The sequence below is a fragment of the Erigeron canadensis genome, chromosome 2, assembly GCF_010389155.1.
Source record: "Erigeron canadensis isolate Cc75 chromosome 2, C_canadensis_v1, whole genome shotgun sequence".
NCBI classification, from domain to species: domain Eukaryota; kingdom Viridiplantae; phylum Streptophyta; class Magnoliopsida; order Asterales; family Asteraceae; genus Erigeron; species Erigeron canadensis.
In genome coordinates, this window is record NC_057762.1 from 22,778,062 (window position 1) to 22,791,587 (window position 13,526).

A 13,526-nucleotide genomic window follows, 5' to 3' on the forward strand; every position below is an offset into this window, starting at 1 on the left:
TGTACCTAGACGCCAAGGACACCGCCTCGAAAGGAAATCCCAATTCTCCACAAGACAAAGAATCCCCTGCGGGACGAAAAGGGAAATGGGGAAACGAAAAAAATTATAAAACTTCCCGGTACAACCCATATTACAAAGAAGAAAAAGGGCAAGTCAGAATTAACCTTCCAGAGATGTATAAAAGCCCCAGGGAAATACTGCTTACTGAGTCCGCCGCGAAGGCCTTCCCAACGCCACCTAGGTTAAGCGGAAGGAACAGAAGGGAACCAGAAAAATATTGTAAATTCCACAGAGATAATGGGCACACTTGGTCAAGACCGTGCGACATCAACAAAAGAAGGAGGATGACTTGGAAGAAAAGAAAAAAGGACCGGAAAAAACCATTTATACAATCGTCAAAAAGAAGATAGGAGAAGAATGTCCATTCCCGAAGACATATAAGGGAAACACAATGCACATCACATTCCCTTCGATCTGCAACACCCAGGCCTTTCGTGACCCACTTACCATCACAGCAGTGCTTGAAATCTCAAAAGTAAAGGGAATAAGTGTGGACACGGGAAGCGAGTGCGATGTCTTTTACGAAAAGGCTTTTTGGAAACTACATCCTGTGTCACGGATGAATTTCAAAAGAACCAATACTCTGGTCCAAGGATATTCAGGAGGAACCGAGAAGCCCATAAGGAAGCTGACAGCGAAAGTAACCATTGGAAAAGTACAATGGGAGCGCACAGAAAAAATATCGTTCCTCGTGGTGCAAGGAGACTGACCCTTCGAAGCAATACTAAAAAGACCTGGAATTCAGAAATTTGAGATGATCCCCTCCGTAGTGCACGGAATGATCAAGTACCAGTCGAATGGAGGAATCGGAACCTTGAAGACGAAAGAAAGAAGGATAACTGAAGAAGGACATGACGGGCCACATTGGCTATCATGGAGCGAAGGACCTTACCTCGGGCAATTAAATGCGTAATATCTATCCCATGGAATTTACTTTGTCTTTTCGGTTTTCATTTTTCATTACTTTTGAAAAAGCCTAGAGGCTACGGTATGCAACCCCCCTCTTATTTAATAAAGGCTTATTTCCTTTTTTCAAAAAAATCAAATATGTGCCAAAAGCACCTCAAATGGGGACGCCCATCTAATTTGAATATTCCGGAAAAATAAATTTTAAGAGGACAGGAATTCCTAAGAATTCGGATTAGTCCCACTGTAAATATCTACACCACCACCGGGTATATATCCATAAAAAAACATGCTAAAATTCGTAAATATATCCATATTAAACAAAAAGGTGCTGATAGCGTGCAGCAATAAAACTGCAAGGCCAAATCAAGCACCCACTTGCAAAAAACAAAGCAGAGCAACAAAACATAACGAACCAGCTGCATAGACAGCTAAGTATTCACATACTTAGTTTGGGATTATCCCGCAAACTAACAAAACGTTCACCTGCTAAACATAAGCAAGATATTCAGAAACATACCAAACAGAAAAAGTAAATTGTTCAGACAGCACTACAAAATTAACAAAGATGTTCAAGGTGGCAAAAACGCCAGTTCAAGGCATGCAGGCCGGCAAACACTTCATTGTGAGTCAGCTTCAGGTTCTAGAACAATGGTATCAGGAACAATCTTCAAGAAGTCATTCACAGCGGCAGTAGGATCAGCAACAACCTTAGCCAGGTAAGGAAAGACAGCATCCTTCCACTTCTGGTCCACAAGGTCCACTTGGTGATCAACATCAGCAACGTAATCAGCTCTGCACCTGACATCACACTTCCCCTTTGCTGCAAATTCATCCAGCACAGTGGCCCTTTCCTCAGCCCTCTCTGCTGATGTCAACTCACCCAACAACTGCCCTACCTCATCAGAATACAACAATGACTTGCAAACATATGGAATAACCTCTGTCACAAGCCTAACCCTCTCGTCCTTCAACATATTTAATTCATCACGAAGGGCCCTGCAAGTGTTTTGTTCCACAACCAGCTCCTGACTAACCTTGTCCACAGCCTCACCACGAACAACATTCTTAGCCTTCAGATTATTCATCTTTTGTTTCAAATCCTGCACAATATCTGATGATTCCACATATGTAACAAACCGAGTTTCCCTTGCCTTCAGATCATCAATGGTGGCCAACATAGACTGCACTAGACTTTTAGACCTAAGGTCTAGAGACATCCTTGTAAAACGCTTGGCAGCGACAGAATCCCTATATGAATGCAACTGGCGATCCTTCTTGAAAACTTTAAGAAAAGTCTCGTTGTCCATGGCATCAATTCTCTTCACATCTTCAGCATTCATATCCTCACCTTCCATCCAACCAAACATCCCATGGGAGCCTATGAGAAAGAAACACACTCAGAGAAATCTGAACACAAACAAATAATAACTACAAAAGCAAGAAAAGCAAAGTACTTGTCTTTGAATCAGAAGGCTTTCGGAATTCAGCAGCCTTCGCATCCTCTCCAACTTTCCTACTTTTCAAAAGACTAACAACAGTATTGGGCACAGAGCTTTCATTCTTCTTCCCCCTCTTATCTGTAGCAGAAACCTCCACAACTTCAAGATCCAAGACATCAACACCAGAACCAGAAGGATTCACAGAACTGGAAATTTCAGGAACGTCATTTTGAATACTAGCAGACTCGGCATTCTGAGATGGATTATCAGCAACATTACTTCTTTGACCACCAGAAGGTACCATAGTCACTTCCTTCACTCCCTTTTTTACAAACTTCCTGAAGGTCATATCTGCAAAACAAAAGACAGATCACATAAATACAAACAACTCACACTCCTTCAGCAAATATAAGACAGCGAGCCTTACCATCAATATCTACACCACCAGGGAGAAAACCAATCACTTTTGCTTTATACAAAACAACATCAGGGTACGAAACAACTCTTTTAGGGTTAGAGCGAATGTATTGACAGAAATCATCAACAACAAACTCGGGAACAGGATTCTTATACTTTTCATGAACACATAACAAATTCTTATCCACAACAGAATCAAAACTAGGAGGGAAAAAAGAGAAGACTCCATAAAAACCAAAATACCAAGGGTCATTTTACAGAAAAAACACCTTGAAAAATAAGGAATGGCAAGAAAAGTCCAAGACCACTAGTCTTTCGCAACACTAGTCCCCTTGGACTGGGGGGCTTGATGGTGTACCAACCCTACGATACACAAAACCTACCACACAAAGCATCAATAGAATGCGCTGCGGCACGAAAGAACGTCAGATATCGCACAAAGCAAAAAGAGAAGGAACTAATTATCCATAAATAAAGGGATTCAATTCCATCCTTGTAAGCAGATAATTAAGGAAACGGTTGAGGCCGATCGAAGACCTAGGAAACCCTAAAGAAAAGTCTACTTTGGCGCCATTTTCCTCCCGCTCAAATTATCTCCTATAAGTAGGAGATCCAAAAGACCTCCAAGGCACGACATAACTCGTTCATATACATAGACACATGCACATCTCGTTCGATTGGCATAAAGAGGCTAGAACCCTACCTTCGGGGAATCGCCAACGAACGACCCAAAAACATCGACCGCCCCATCTTCATCCTAACCTCGCTTCGGTGTACAAACATTTATCGTATGCAAAATCATTTTCTTAAAAACATGAAATAGTTTCAAGTTTAAATATCGTATAAATCATAAAGTCTTCATAAAAAGTTGACAGGCAGCATTCAGCTATATTTATTGAAAGAATAAACCCATTTAAACCTTTTTACTGTTTTAATTTGACTATTCCTCAACATCTTGTCAAAGTTATTCCCAAACTTTTAGGTACTGTTCAACTTTATTAGGCATGCCAAGAACTTGATAGACTAAAATATAGGTCATAGTCTTTTGGCTTTCTTTATTGAAGATTTGAAGGTCATCATGCATGCTTGGTTCTATACAAAATCTTATTTACGATTAGTCGATTATAACATTCTTGGATCTAACAAAAAACTTCCTTATTTGGTACGCGACTATAGTAATATGTTCGCTTTTTAGATCTATTTTTGTACGGGAGAGGTAGCCGAAAGGTTCAACATTTTCATCTTCCTTCAACTATCCAATCAAATTACTCCACCTCGTTTCAACCCTCTAACCTTTTTTCAACCTTTTCTTAGTGGCAACCATCACTCTCAACTTTTTTTTCACATTCTCTCTAATCATTACACACTCTTATCGATCTTCTATCACCCTCCGGCCTCCGCCGCCGCCCTCCTTCTCCACCGCCTCCCTCGATCTCCACCACGCCTCCCTTTTATATTGTCATCACCTTCTAGCCGCTGCAACACGCGAGCACTATGCTCATATATTAAAAAAGATAAGAGACTGGTGATGTAATTTAGTCATATCGATATTCTATCACCCTCCGACCTCCACAGCCGCCCTCCTTCTCCACCGCCTCCCTCGATCTCCACCACGCCTCCCTTTTATATTGTCATCATTTTCTAACCGCTGCAACGCGCGAGCACTATGCTCGTATATTAAAAAAGATAAGAGACTGGTGATGTAATTTAGTCATTTAGAAAATATATTAGTAAATTCTCTTATTCTATAAAAGTAATTTTTCAATAAGGGTAGTGTAATAATTTGTTAAATAGTATAGAGGAGAAAGTTAACTATATTGGTTAAAATATGAACTTTTTCTTTTATAAAGAACTAGATTATACCCGTCTCATGGACGGACGTAATTACTAACTACTTATGTATGTTATTTTATCAAATTATAAATTAAATCATATGAAAGATCATGTAAATATAATAAAAGATAACTAAAGCTACTTTTATGATAAGTTTTGACTGAAATTGGTTGATAAAATTTACCAAACATGTTTTACATTATTATACTTTACAACATCTTAATATATGTTTGATAGTGGTTAAAGGTTGGTGGTTTATAATAGGCTGGAAAGAATGAAATAACATATAGTATGCATAAACTAATTAAACAATAATACGTTAAAACAAACATGCATTATAACATTGTATACTTTAAATTAATAAAATAAAACTTAGTTAGAAAATAATATTAAAAAAATATGCATACAAAGTTTTAGATATATATAAATCTCAAATTTAATAATAATAATAATAATAATAATAATAATAATAATAATAATAATAATAATAATAATAATAATAAGAGATATATGTGAAGTTTTAGAGATATATGAATCTCAAACATCAAGATGTAGACGATTTCAAGATATATTTCTTACTTTTTATTTATTTAGTTACTTTTTATTTTATTTTTATTATGAATTAATGATGATTAAGATGAGTGATTAAGAATAATTTAAATGATATAGAATGTTTAAAATTAAAAAATTAATGAAAAAATGTCACATCATGAAAAATTTTTACATGTCATGCTCTCATAATTATCGACTAAGAGAAAATATATCCTCTCTTAGTTTATAGAGAGATTGAAGGTTACAAGCCAAAAGAAATAGACATCGCGACAAGAGGGGAAATTGGAACAAGCTGGATGTACATTATATGCAAACTCATAAGTTTAGGGGATGGGAATATGAGGCTGTTAGGCATCTAAGTTTGGTGAAAAAACCCTCACGTGTTAATTTTTAAACCATAAAAGACATGGGGCCCAAACATTTATTCAAAATATTAAAAAAATTAGTATGTGAAGAGTTTTTCACCTAAGTTGGGTGCATAACAGCCCCATATTCACTTTTGTCTTTTGTTTAAGTCTTTAAGATGTAGGTCCTAACACTAAACTCTAATTTTTATACCCGTCTTCACAATTTGGAGATCAGGTCAATATATAAGCGAACTTATTCTGGGTTTTTTGAGCTCGATTTGAGACAAACCTAAAAAACCTAAGCCAAGTTTAAGACTAGTTTGGAGCTATTTTAATAAGTAAGCTTCACTGCTTGAGCTCAATTTTTTACACACTAAATTCGATTAACCCTTGAGTCAAAAATTACAGTGTTGAGTCAAAAATTACAGTGCTTCATGAAAATCATTGTGAATCAATTGCTTCGTGAATCTCCGTGCATCAATTTAACCATGATTAAAGAGTCAATATCTTACTTTTTTTTATTATACTTTAATACTTGTTTTACAATACTCAACCCCTATATAATTAATAAGTTATATATAAACAATTTTTTATTTCTAACAGAATAGATTAAATGAACTTAAATAACATATATAAAACAAGTTATATATAAACTACTCGTATCTTTTATGTTTAACAAAGATTTGAGTTCGTACCTCTGAAACTGCCAACAAACTTTACTTATATGGTTTGAAAGAAGCTCATTTTCCTCAAATTAACAGATAAGTACTCTAATACTGCTTTGTTGTCTTCTAATTTTGTTGTTAATTAGTTTTGATATTATCTTATACTTCGTCTGTCTTCAAAATTTCGTTCGGTTATTCAAACCTTAGTAATATACTTTTGACGAAATATAATAAAAAGAGTAGCAGTTAAACCTACATTTCATAAAAATTAATTACCTTGTGTCAATCGTTTTACCTTGCAACTTTCAGATGTGCCCATCCGAAATTCCAAACTCAAAATGCCGATTTCTAACCTTTAATTTGTATTTTTTTGACAAGTTCAAACCACCAAGACTAAAAAGAAATGAGTGGGACCGTGTAGCAACACTTAGCTACAAAACTTGACATTTCGTTCATCCTCTCTAGACACACACACACACACGATACTAATAATGGACATATATATGCATGTACAATCAGTCAATCACCCAACTACTATATATGTCGTTAATGTTTCTATCCCTACGAGGGAAATGTTCGCGCATTGCGACGGTGAGATGGTAGGGGTGATAGGTCATAAGAGGTGATAAGTCATAGAGTGTGATAACCAAATGTTTTATCTGTACGGGCTCTGCGTTCGCATTTAAAAATTCATCGAAAGTATATCGAATGATAACTCTAATGAAAGAGCATGAAATTTTAAGAACACCCATACAATTTTTATAATTCATCGATATACGTTTTATGAGATAATAGATTTTGAATGAATTTGATGAATAAAATGATTTACGGAGAAGAGAAAAAAAAATGAGTGCTTGAGATTTAAGGTATTATAGGTATATTAGTTAAGAATGTTTAAATTAGTGAATAAAGAAGAGGCGTATTTTAGGTACTTCAAATCATGAATTGAAATTTTCAAAAAGACCAAAATGTTTTATAAGATAGTATAGATACGGATAGATTTCTAATTTTCTATCACAGGAATAGTATTAGGGGATGGAATACACCCGCCTTATGGAATTGCGGATAATTTGGCCCAAACCTTGCAGTAACACTGTCAACGGGGTCACGATTTGGGCACAATATGATGAACTACGATTTGTGAACCCAGCTTTCTCCCTCACATTTTTGACCATCGAATGATATAAAAAAATTTATCTTCCAATAATTATAAAAGAGGGCCTTAAATAGATTTTTTTAAAAAGCTACAACCATTAGATGAAAAATCATTTTTAATTGTTACCTTTGGATGGTTTTGATGACATCAACTTTCATTTTTAGATTGACTAATTAATTATATATTATTATTAGTACTAACTATTACTAATATTACATTATTACTAAATATAGTAAGTGACAAAAAGATTACTATGACCACGTAAGTAAATTAGATTTTTACCTTTGCATATGAATTCTAACAAGTTGCAAGAATATTTAATATAACAAACATAAAATCATAATATAGTTATAAATATTTTTAAAGGTAAATTATTGTAACATGTAATTGAAAGAAAACTTCAACTCCAATGGTTTTATCAAGATACTCATAATAAAAAAAAATTAAACATAACTTCTAAATATAATCTTATATATTGTAACCCAAATTTACATTTCTTCCTATCTTTCTCATTTATATTGTTTTACAATTGTGTTTAGATTATGAATAATATATTTTCTTGACACTTTATAAATGAACAATTAAATTGTTATTTGGAAGGAAAATGATAAATCCTTTTTAAAATTAGTTTTAAAATACTTCTAAAACTATAAAAATGTGACATATGGTATTCACTAATTCTCTTTTTACACTCTGATTTTTCCATATGTCATCATCTCATAATTAAGAGAATTTTTAGGCTATTTAGTTATGATGAATAATCATTTCTCTATTTAGAATTATAGAGTTTTTAAATTATTTTAACCAAAAAATTTTTAAGCAATAGACTTTTATGTTATGTGTAAAATTTTGTCATTGTTTTTATGCAAAGAAAAAATATTACTGTTTTTGTTATATTTCAATGTTAGATGGTATTGAGAATGATGAATGCTATATAAATTATTACATATATTATTATTTTTGGTTAATAGGAAAACACACATATGTTAACATAAGAAAAAAAAGATTATTTGAATATTATTATTTTCAAGAGGACATGACCCCAAAAAAATCATCTTATACCACAACGTCTCTCGCTCCCACCACCAACATTATCGTTTGAACGCCTCGATCTGCCACCACCACCACTATTGGCCTTCTTCCTCACCACCCTCACCACCACCATAGCAGAGGACGTACCATATCCAGCCACCACCACATTTGGATCGTCGTTCATCAAATCCAAACCATTTTCAAATACGTTCAACTTTCAACCCTTATATATATTTCCTTGATGGCTCTGCCCGATAAACGCGAAGCTCCGTTGAACAGCTTACGCATGTTCGGCTAAGGGCTACAATTGTGCTATATCGGTTCATTTTCAGTAGGTAGCCAATAGAAAAAACATTAAAAAAAAATTATTTTAATTTTTTTTAAATGGGTTTTTAATAAAAAAAAATAAAATAAAATATCATATCAAAAAGGAAAGAGATGAGGGGAGAAATGTATGAATCATATTTGTCCTTACGTCCCTTTAAGATAAATATCTCTAGAGTAACACATCCCTATATATGATGTAATTTAATTAGTAATTTGATAACTGATTTGTGATTTTGTATAATAACGAAGATAACATGTCTTTTTGAAAATTTTACTATTACACTAAATAAACAAATTTTACTTGCTTAACAAATTTATAAACCATAGACAATAATAATTGTCTCTTGGTGGTGATAGTTTTTTTCTTTCATATTTAAATCTTAGTTAGTTTTTTTTTTCATATTTAAATCTTAGTTAAATAGTTAAATAATAAATTTGAAATGGTATATTTGTTTTTTTAGCTTGACGAGAGCTCGCTTTCGTAGCAGTTTACTACCGTAGAGATTATTAATGAAAAAACTGTCGATGATAGATGGTTCGCGATAAATGAACAAACCATAGGGACAATAGTTTTTTGTAATTTACTCTTATTAATATAACTAATACTTAAAGTTTTTTGGGCCCATATTTGTTAATTTCTATTTATACGGTTTTGATCATTTGAAAACTAAATTTTTCGTGAAAACTAGAAAATTGTCAAAACACATTGTGTTCTGATTCTGAATTTAACACAATGTGTTTTTAATATGTTTTTCGAAAACACATTGTTTTAAGTTCATATCACAGTGTGTTTGAACAATTTTCTGATTTACAACGCTATAAAAAACACACCATGATTTAAAACTTAACACAACATATTTTAGATTACACAATAAAAACACATTGTGTTAAATTCAGATCACAGTGTGTTTTGGCCGTTTTCTAGTTTTCACAGAAAATTTAGTTTTCAAATGAATATTTTACTCTATTTATAATAACAAAAGTCAAGATTGAAAGCAAAAATCAATTTGAAGAAAATCAAGAGTTGTGATCAATCGATAAGTTTTAATATATATAAAAATGACATGAGTTTTTTATTAGTCAAATATAAAACAAACACATATATGCGCCTTATGATATTAATTTATAAAATTTTGCATCTTTTACAAAAGGTAACTGTAAGAGATTTTAAACTATTAATAATTAAAGTATTCAAAAGTCATGGTGTCTATTCTTATCAAGAGAGGTTTTTCTTACGTTTATGGGTTTCGTCATAATGTATTTTTCTATTGGAATATGATCGGGTGGATTCCTGGTGTCTAGGGCTGCCAATGAGCCGAGCTTTTATCGAGCAACTCGAGCTCGACTCAATCGAGTCGAACTATTATAGCCCTAAATTAAGGCTGGAAATAATTATCGAGTCCAGCTCAAGCTTTACATAGCTCAGCTCGAATACTTATCGAGCTTTTCGAGCTTTCGGTATATTATGTATGTAAATATATATATAATATAATTCTTAGCTAGTAAATTTCTAATTTAACAAGGGCTATTTGTATAAATTCTGTTATAAATAATACAGTATATATTTCCGAGCTTTCCGAGCCGAGCTCGAGTCATGTTTATAGACACAAGACAAAATCGAGCCTTTTTCGAGCTTTTCGAGCCGAGCTTGAGCCTACACACCGAAAGCTCGTCGAGCTTTCTAGTTGAGCTCGAGCCGAGCAAATATTGTTCGAGTCAAGCTCAAGCCATTTTAAGCTCGAGCTCGGCTCGACTTAATAACACCCCTACTGGTGTCACATTGAAATATTCTTTTATGTGTTCTTTCATGTATTACGCGCGTTAATAATCTAGTTTTTCTATAAATGTCTCATTGAACATATCAAATTTTATAGCAACATTCAAGATACCCCAACTTTTTCAAACAGAGAGAATAGTTTGAATTATCATTTTAAATTAAGAACTCAGCAAAAGAAAAAGATAGACATAGCAAGATGGAAAGATGATGTGTGTCATAAAACAAGAAACCCACCAAAATATTTGGGGTTTATCATATAACTTGGTTTATAATTTCAATTTCCGATCTCATCATATCATAAGATTCACTTCATCTATGATATGAGATAGCAAGCACAATAATTAGTCCCTCCTTAATAACAAATTAGCCCAGTAGTATTTGCTCGTTATCAGAACAACAATTAGCTGATGACGAGTAGATATTGAAGGCATTGGGACCCCTCTAAAAAAATATATGTAAGTCTCAAACTGTATAGTATCTAAATACACCTTTATGTCAATAACAATGACCAACAAAGATTTACTGATTTGGTGACTGAATCAGTATAATCAAACGATTCAGATTTCATCAGTCAAATAAATAACTAAAATGTAAATTCAAATACAAATGATTGAAACTATATAATACAATATATAATAGAATAAATAACAGTGGAGCATAATGTATAATTTTCATATGTATCAATAAGATACAAAAATTGTTGTGGAACACCACGATAAACACCCAAGTGTAAACCCTGAAAGATAGGGGTGAGATTAGGTCGGTTTGGGTTGGAATCTACCTAAAACCGAAACCCGAACTGAAAGTTTCGGTTTTTGAAAATCATAAACCGTTGGATTCGGTTTTTGTTTGGTTTGGTTTCTCGGTTTTTTGGTTCGGTTTGGGTCAGTTTCAATTTTTTTACACAAAAATACAAAATGATAATACATCTATCTACTTTTCTAACTAGTCGTGAGGAAGTCATAATTGTTGCTATTACGTTCTTTTTATGTTTTGGTGCTCTAATGGAGCAGTTATAATTAAAAAAAAAAATGAACACTTCAGCAAAAAATATATGACACGCATGTTATTTAATTAGTTATAATGAATCATGGTTCGTACTGATACGACTTGACTCAATTTAAGAAAAATACAATTTTTTTTTTGTTCTTGCCGTAAATTTACGGTGCCGTAAATTTATGGTCCATGGCCGTAAATTTACGGCTTAAATTACAACTATACAAGATAAAATCTTTAATTTCTCTTCTTCTTCTCCTTAAATTCGGCCACCACAACCATAATATGAACCCTCAATTGCTTATTTATTGATTGAATTAACTAATTAAATTTAGAAGATTTATTATATGTCTTACTCCTTAATTAATCAAAAGAGGTTAGAAGAATTAAAAGAAAGATGGAGAAGTTTTTAGAGAATAATGAGGATAAGGGTTCATCAACTAAAGTGGCTGGGTTCTCCCTCCTGATGGCCACGTTTTCTTTTTTTTTAAAAAGGGTATTATACCCGCTAGCCACTAAAGTTCCAACTAAATTAACTCCTTATCTCAAAACAAAATAATATGAAATTAATTTAATGTTAAAACTATAAAAAGGGTAAATTTTCTATTACCTTAAAAATAGTGGGGTGTTACAAATCTCCCCCACTCAGAATCGATCACGTCCCCGTGATCCAAGCCATATGTAAAGACGGGTAGTAAACCAACATATCATGCTCGGTTTCCCAAGTATACTCCGAGCTTTTACGGTGCTTCCATTGCACCTTAAAAGTTCGTACCGTCTTATTATTTACTTTCCTCAACTCTTCTTCCACAATAGCAACCGGTTCCTCCACATAAGTTAACTTCTTGTCTAATTCTATTTCATGCAAAGGAACACATGTTGCATCATCAATAAGACATTTTCGGAGTTGAGACACATGAAAAGTATTATGAATTCGGGATAATTCTTCCGGTAACTCCAACTGGTATGCTAATTTACCAACTCGGGCTATAATTCGAAATGGGCCTATAAACCGTGGACTTAATTTTCCACGTTTACGAAATCTTAGCAAACCCTTCCTTGGAGATACCTTTAACATGACTTGATCACCAACCGCAAATTCAATAGGTCTTCTCCTAACATCGGCATATGATTTTTGTCTATCTTGAGCGGCCTTGAGTTTTTCATGAATTTCATCTATCCTTTGAGTAGTTTCAAGCACTACATCGGTTCCACCTAATTCTCGTTGTCCTACTTCTCCCCAACAAATGGGAGTTCGACATCTTCTACCATATAGCATTTCATACAGAGGCATTTTTATGCTAGCATGGTAACTATTATTAGGATTCGGCTAAAGGTAAATGCACATCCCATGACCCTCCAAAATCAATAATACATGCACGCAACATGTCCTCTAATGTTTGAATGGTTCTTTCACTTTGCCCGTCCGTTTGATGATGATACGCGGTACTAAAATATAACTTAGTACCCATATCTTCATGAAATTTCTTCCAAAAATGAGAAGTGAATCTTGTATCTCTATCTGAGACAATGGAGATAGGAATGCCATTCCGGGATACAACTTCCTTTACATATATATCGGCTAGCACTTCGGAAGATGATGACTCGCGAATGGGTAAAAATAAAGCACTTTTTGTCAATCGATCCACAATTACCCATATAGCATCAAATTGATGCTTAGGAGTCTTGGGAAGTTTGGTGATAAAATCCATAATCAAGTGTTCCCATTTCCATTGAGGAATGTCAAGCGGTTGAAGCTTCCCATATGGTTTTTGATGTTCCGCTTTAACTTGCAAACAAGTTAAACATCTTTCCACATACTTGACTATATCACGTTTCATACCCGGCCACCAATAATCAACTTTCAAATCATGATACATTTTCGTTGCACCGGGATGAATGGAATATTTGGACTTATGTGCTTCATCAAGGAGAGTTTCTTTTAAAGTACATGAAAATGGAATCCAAGTTCTTCCATAACAAGTCATGAGAAATCTTTAGAGAAATGTTCTAATT

General features: G+C 33.8%; 1 protein-coding gene across 1 annotated transcript; it reads right to left on the reverse strand.

Annotated features, from left to right (window-relative positions):
• Positions 1-12,165: 12,165 nt before the first annotated feature.
• LOC122587886 lies at positions 12,166-12,804 on the reverse strand. The gene has a single exon (XM_043760044.1). The coding sequence runs from the start codon at positions 12,802-12,804 to the stop codon at positions 12,166-12,168; it is 639 nt and encodes a 212-aa protein (XP_043615979.1).
• Between the last annotated feature and the right edge of the window lie 722 nt (positions 12,805-13,526).

Excerpts from the sequence above, each read along its gene's own strand:
- LOC122587886 (XM_043760044.1), bottom strand. The coding sequence starts at position 12,804 with ATGCCTCTGTATGAAATGCTATATGGTAGAAGATGTCGAACTCCCATT.